Genomic DNA, 6,000 nt, shown 5'->3' with positions numbered 1-6,000 from the left:
TTTGAAGTAGAAAGACTGAAATAGTAGGCAATTATCTTGTAAAACAGTAAAACATACCAATAGTCTTTATTTAGAGCTTTATTTTTTCTATTTATTTTTTATTTTTTGACATTTTCAGTGAGTCTGCATTTTTTTATTTTTTATTTTTTATTCAAAGAACAATAACATACAGTATATCATGAAACAATATCAAAAGGAAGTAGAGAAAAAAAAGAAAAGAACAAATTACAACAAATAAAACAGGGTGCCAGGGGGAAGTAAATATAAAAGTTCAAAGCAGTTCTTTAGAGCTTTATATTAGGTCGCATTTGAAGGCTGCATAGGTCATCGACGCGGTTTCATTTAAGAAAAGTCATCCTTAGATTGCAAAGTAAGAAAGAAATTACAGTATTTTACATCTCACATGGAAGAACAGTCAATTTTATAATGGTTACTTTTCTTAAATAAGACATCCTTGATGACGTATGCAGCCTTCAAACGCGACCTCCGGATGACGCTCATATCCCAGATATCTGCGATTCAGTGAGAGATTCAGAGAAAGTGAAAGTAACTTGATCAACAACAATATGGACGCCTGAAACGATCAACCTCTTTAAACAACAGAATATTTATTGAGCCGTTCAAAGAGTCTTGTGGGCACATCTGATCCTCACAGGTAATGATAGAAATATAAGAGAGATTGAGCTGAACAGGTTTCTAATGGAAGTGATCTGGTTTAGTAGAGTTTATGTTGAACTGGAATGAGTTGAACTGAATCAGGTTTAAGCATGTCAAATACTGAACTACTTTAGCTGTTTACTGCACTGAAATGATATCAGAATTGTATTAAAAGTGTCATTTGATTGGTTGTAAAGCAAAGTTTGGTGTTTCTGTCATTTTTGTCACATTATATAAAGACTAAAGAAACAGGAAGTACAATGAGCTGCAGAGAGACTGAACACAAACCTGCTAAACTGCAGCTGAAAATCACATTTATATTCATCAAAACTATAGTCATACACTTGGTCACACAATATTTATGTTTATTTTGTGGAGATATATATTTATTCGTAGTTAAGTACATGGCCTGCTTGCTGTGATCTAAACAGCCCCACTGAGCAAATTAGGACCAGAAGACGTCTTTTTCAGGTCTTGTCTCAGGTTGAAAAGACGTCCACTGAGGGGCCAGAATGAAAGTTTTTATGACGTCTTTTTTGGACGTCTTCTGGACATCCGATATAGACGAACACACAGAATCACCAAAGGAGAAAAATCACAATTTTTAAGCCACCATCGTGGAGATGAGTGTCTGCTTTAGTTGGGCTCTTGTCCCTTGCCTTATTAATATTAGAGTTTGTTTGGGCTGTTAACTCAGTCATAACAGCCAGACAAGTAAAGAGAAATGATCAGGTGTTGGTTATGTTTTCAAATAATCATTATTAGACCTGAATCACTGAACTCATTTAGAGCCCAATCTCTGAGTTAGATTTACATTATTGATTACAGCAGCACTGTGATTCTACAGCACAAGATCAGCTTTATCAATATAATATAAAGGATTTCACAAACAGTTGTTCTGAGCAAAAAAAAAATCTTTCTCTTAGGCCCACACAGACATCAAGAATCAGCCTGTGAATCTCAATGACGGTGACAAGCAACATATTTTAAGCTCATAATTTATTCATGCAGCAATGCATGATGGGAGCCAAGGATGAATTTTGATTGGTTGCTCCCAGAATGCACTGCAACATGCTTTTTGATGGTTACCACTGTTGAGATTCACAGGATGATTCTTGATGTCTGTGTGTGCCTAAAATAAAAGCTTTTTTTTGGTTCAACACACCTTTTCTGAAATCATGTGAATCGTATTGATAAAGCTGATCTTGTGCTGTAGAATCACAGTGCTGCTGTAATCAATAATGTAAATCTAACTCAGAGATTGGGCTCTAAATGAGCTCAGTGATTCAGGTCTAATAATGATCATTTCTCTTTACTTGTCTGGCTGTTATGACTCAGTTAACAGCCCAAACAAATTCTAATATTAATAAGGCAAAGGACAAGAGCCCAACTAAAGCAGACACTCATCTCCACGATGGTGGCTTAAAAATTGTGATTTTTCTCCTTTGGTGATTATGCGTGTTCGTCTATATCGGATGTCCAGAAGACGTCCAAAAAAGACGTCATAAAAACTTTCATTCTGGCCCCTCAGTGGACGTCTTTTCAACCTGAGACAAGACCTGAAAAAGACGTCTTCTGGACCTAATTTGCTCAGTGGGGCAGGTCAAAGTTCAGATTGTTCAGTGAGTTTGAGTCATTCACTGTATGAGGAGTGATTGTGTTTCTCTATCAATGAGATTTTAACACTTTAAAATAAATATGACCAAATACTGTGTGTAAAACAAATACAGTATTACAAGCAGCAAATGGGCTTAGATCAGTCTATTGATCATAATTTATATTGTGAAATACGTAATGTTTTTTTTTTTTTTTTTGGCAGAATCTTCACCAACATCAACAAAAGCAAGAAAAACCAGGAGAAACAGTATTGACAATAATCCTCCAAGTAAGTCAATAACCCAGAAAAGAATGAATTAGTGCATGAATGACTTTAACTATTCTCATATGGTGATATTTAAAATGTACAGCACTACTTCACATTAGGATACTGATCAGCTCGTCTGGGTTTATTTTGCAGTAATGACCAGCTTGTACATGATCTCTTATATATTTGTGAAATCATATTTTATTTCTTCAAAGTTGCTCTTTACATTCAACCAACTTCATGAGGTGAATCATGGGATTCTTTTTAAACTTAATGATTCTATTCCTTCTTTATCTGCTTTAACTCATCTTTGTAATGAAATAATCATCATCATCATTATCATCATCATAATATTAATCATTTACACAGAAGCCCTTTAAACAAGATGACTGAGATCATGAGAAACTTGAATTCAGTGTTTTTCAAGAGTCTCCAGACTTTAGAGTAATTGATTTAACTCCTTCATTTCTCTGTCCAGATATGTCATCCTCCAGCGGTCCACTGACTGAGGAGCTTCAGTGCTCGATATGTCTGGACGTGTTCACTGATCCAGTCACCACTCCATGTGGACACAACTTCTGCAAGACCTGTCTGAATAAGTGCTGGGACAACAGCCAGACCTGCAACTGTCCATATTGTAAAGAAACATTCAAGATCAGACCTGATCTCAAGATCAATACCACACTCAGAGAGCTCGTAGATCACTATAAAAAGAAAAGTCCTGAGAAAAAACCTGAAGTTGTGAAAAAACCTGAAATTCTGTGTGATTTCTGTGAGGAAAGAAAGCTGAAAGCCCTGAAGTCGTGTCTGGGGTGTCAGAGCTCTTACTGTGAAACTCACCTGGAGCCTCATTTGAGAGTGGCAGGTTTAAAGAAACACAAACTGATCAATCCTGTGAGGAATCTGGAGGACTATATATGTCAGAAACATGAGAGACCTCTGGAGCTGTTCTGTAGAGATGATCAGACATGTGTGTGTCCGATGTGTGCTGTGAAAGACCACAAGAACCACAACACTGTTCCTATAGAAGAGGAGAGTGAAGAGAAGAAGGTAGAATTTACTGACAAAACTAAAGGGCTTTTATCATGAGGAATCACATACTCTTTCATATAAATGGATCAGTTATGAAAATATATTGTGTTGTTCTGTGTCTATAGACTCAACTGATGAAGACACAGAAAGACGTGCAGCAGATGATCCAGGACAGAATCAAGAAGATTCAAGACGTCAAACACTCAGCAGAAGTCAGAAAAGTGAGTTTAAAATAAAGCAATTATATGAAGTTCTAAACATAGATTCAGGAGGAGCCGGTCCTGTCGATCATCATTATAAATGTATATAAGCAGTCATTGCACCAACCCCGGTATCCCTCCATCTCCCTATCTCTTCCCTATTTCTCTCATACTTCCTCTACATAGTACCATTATAAGGGGGAAGAGTTGGAGCTTGAGTCGAACCTCAGGTTCAAACACTGTTTAAAGTTGAATGAACTGAGCTCCACAGCACACTTTATAGCCAATCAGCAGCAGGGGGCGTGTCCACTCTTGATGGGGGAGGAGAAAGAGAGCAAGAGGGAGATTTGAAGAAAGACTGTAGAAAGAGAGATGGCTGAGAGACATTGCAAAAGAGAAAAGATTGGAGGAATATCATGCATTTTGAAGTTTAATGAAGTTTATGAAGTAATGAAGAATGATGAAGTTTAATACTTCAGTTGAGGGATTTTGAAAAACACTGAAGTATGTTCAATAGTAACACTGTTTCTTGTCTTATCAAACACCACTAATAATTTCTTGATTGACCTGGTTGAGCAGAGAAACACAGAGGAGGAGAAAGCAGCCCATGTCGAGCTCTTCACTGATCTCATCCGCTCCATTGAGAGATGTCAGACTGAACTGCTGGAGATGATGGAGGAGCAGCAGAAAGCAGCAGAGAAACAGGAGGAAGAGCTCATTGAAGAGCTGGAGCAGGAGATCACTGAGCTAAAGATGAGAAACACTGAGCTGGAGCAGCTCTCACACACTGAAGATCACCTCCACCTCCTACAGGTCAGTCAACATCTCTCTGATCAATGATAATGCAGTATATGACACCATAACACTCCCCATGCTGAAGGATTTCTCCTCTCTCCTGCTGTAGATTTACTCATCCCTGTGCAGCTCTAGAAACACCAGGAACTGGTCTGAGATCAGTGTGAAGACTGATGAGAGTCTGGAGACTTTGAGGAGAGCTCTGACTCAACTGCAGGACACTGTACAGGAGAAACTCACACTAACTGGTACGACAATATCAAATACAATATACAGATACATATATTTATCATCTTTAAATATCAGCAGTGTTAGGGAAAGTTACTTTTAAAAGTAATGTGTTACAATATTGTGTTAATCCCTAAAAAAGTAACTAATTGTGTTACTTAGTTAATTTTTATGGAAAGTTATGTGTTACGTTACTTTTGCATTACATTTTCTTGCTTGTTTGTTTTTTAATAACAAACTATAAATTCTATAAATTCTATTATTGGCAAATGTAAAGGCCTTTTCACATCGAAATTGAAATAAGCCTCAGGCTGGTGGAAATGCAGATTCACACCTGTACAGTAGAGGGCGCAGCTCAAACTAACCTTTCAGCTGTGCGGAGGACACAGGAGAAGAAAATTCAAGACTCTTACTTCAACAATACAAACAACAACAACAACAAAATGAAACAGAAATGTGATGTTTTCTTAAAGGAGCCCTAGATTCAAAAATTTAATTTATCTTGGCATAGTTGAATAACAGGAGTTCAGTACATGGAAATGACATACAGTGAGTCTCAAACCCCATTGTTTCCTCCTTCTTATATAAATCTAATTTGTTTAAACGACCTCCGAAGAACAGGCGAATCTCAACATAACACCGACTGTTACTTAACAGTCGGGGTGTACGCCCCCAATATTTGCATATGCCAGCCCATGTTCCCAACATTATGAAAGGCATTAGACAAGGGCAGCCAGTATTAACGTCTGGAGCTGCACACAGCCGAATCATCAGACTAGGTAAGCAAGAATAACAGCGAAAAATGGCAGATGGAGCAATAATAACTGACATGATCCATGATATCATGATATTTTTAGTGATATTTGTAAATTGTCTTTCTAAATGTTTCGTTAGCATGTTGCTAATGTACTGTTAAATGAAGTTAAAGTTACCATCGTTTCTTACTGTATTCACGGAGACAAGAGCCGTCGCTATTTTCATTTTTTAAACACTTGCAGTCTGTATAATGCATAAACACAACTTCATTCTTTATAAATCTCTCCAACAGTGTAGCATTAGCCGTTAGCCACGGAGGACAGCCTCAAATTCACTCAGAATAAAACGTTAACATCCAAATAAATACTTTACTCACATAATTCGAAGCATGCATACAGTATGCATGACGAACATCTTGTAAAGATCCATTTGAGGGTTATATTAGCTGTGCGAACTTTGTAAATGCAC

At 37.3% G+C, this 6,000-nt stretch overlaps 1 protein-coding gene across 1 annotated transcript in view; it reads left to right on the top strand.

Moving 5' to 3' along the window:
- Positions 1-498: 498 nt before the first annotated feature.
- Positions 499-6,000, top strand: part of LOC125276261 — a 28,880-nt gene continuing 23,378 nt past the window's right edge. Inside the window, exons 1-6 of the mRNA XM_048203764.1 lie at positions 499-655; positions 2,477-2,542; positions 3,000-3,571; positions 3,679-3,774; positions 4,333-4,566; positions 4,658-4,796. Of these exons, the coding sequence (XP_048059721.1) occupies positions 3,002-3,571; positions 3,679-3,774; positions 4,333-4,566; positions 4,658-4,796 (1,039 nt within the window). The 5' untranslated portion in view covers positions 499-655; positions 2,477-2,542; positions 3,000-3,001. The remainder of the gene's footprint in view (positions 656-2,476; positions 2,543-2,999; positions 3,572-3,678; positions 3,775-4,332; positions 4,567-4,657; positions 4,797-6,000) is intronic.

The sequence above is a fragment of the Megalobrama amblycephala genome, linkage group LG9 (assembly GCF_018812025.1).
Source record: "Megalobrama amblycephala isolate DHTTF-2021 linkage group LG9, ASM1881202v1, whole genome shotgun sequence".
NCBI classification, from domain to species: domain Eukaryota; kingdom Metazoa; phylum Chordata; class Actinopteri; order Cypriniformes; family Xenocyprididae; genus Megalobrama; species Megalobrama amblycephala.
Note: the sequence above shows the minus strand (reverse complement) of the source record. Positions and strands in the feature narration are given on the sequence as shown.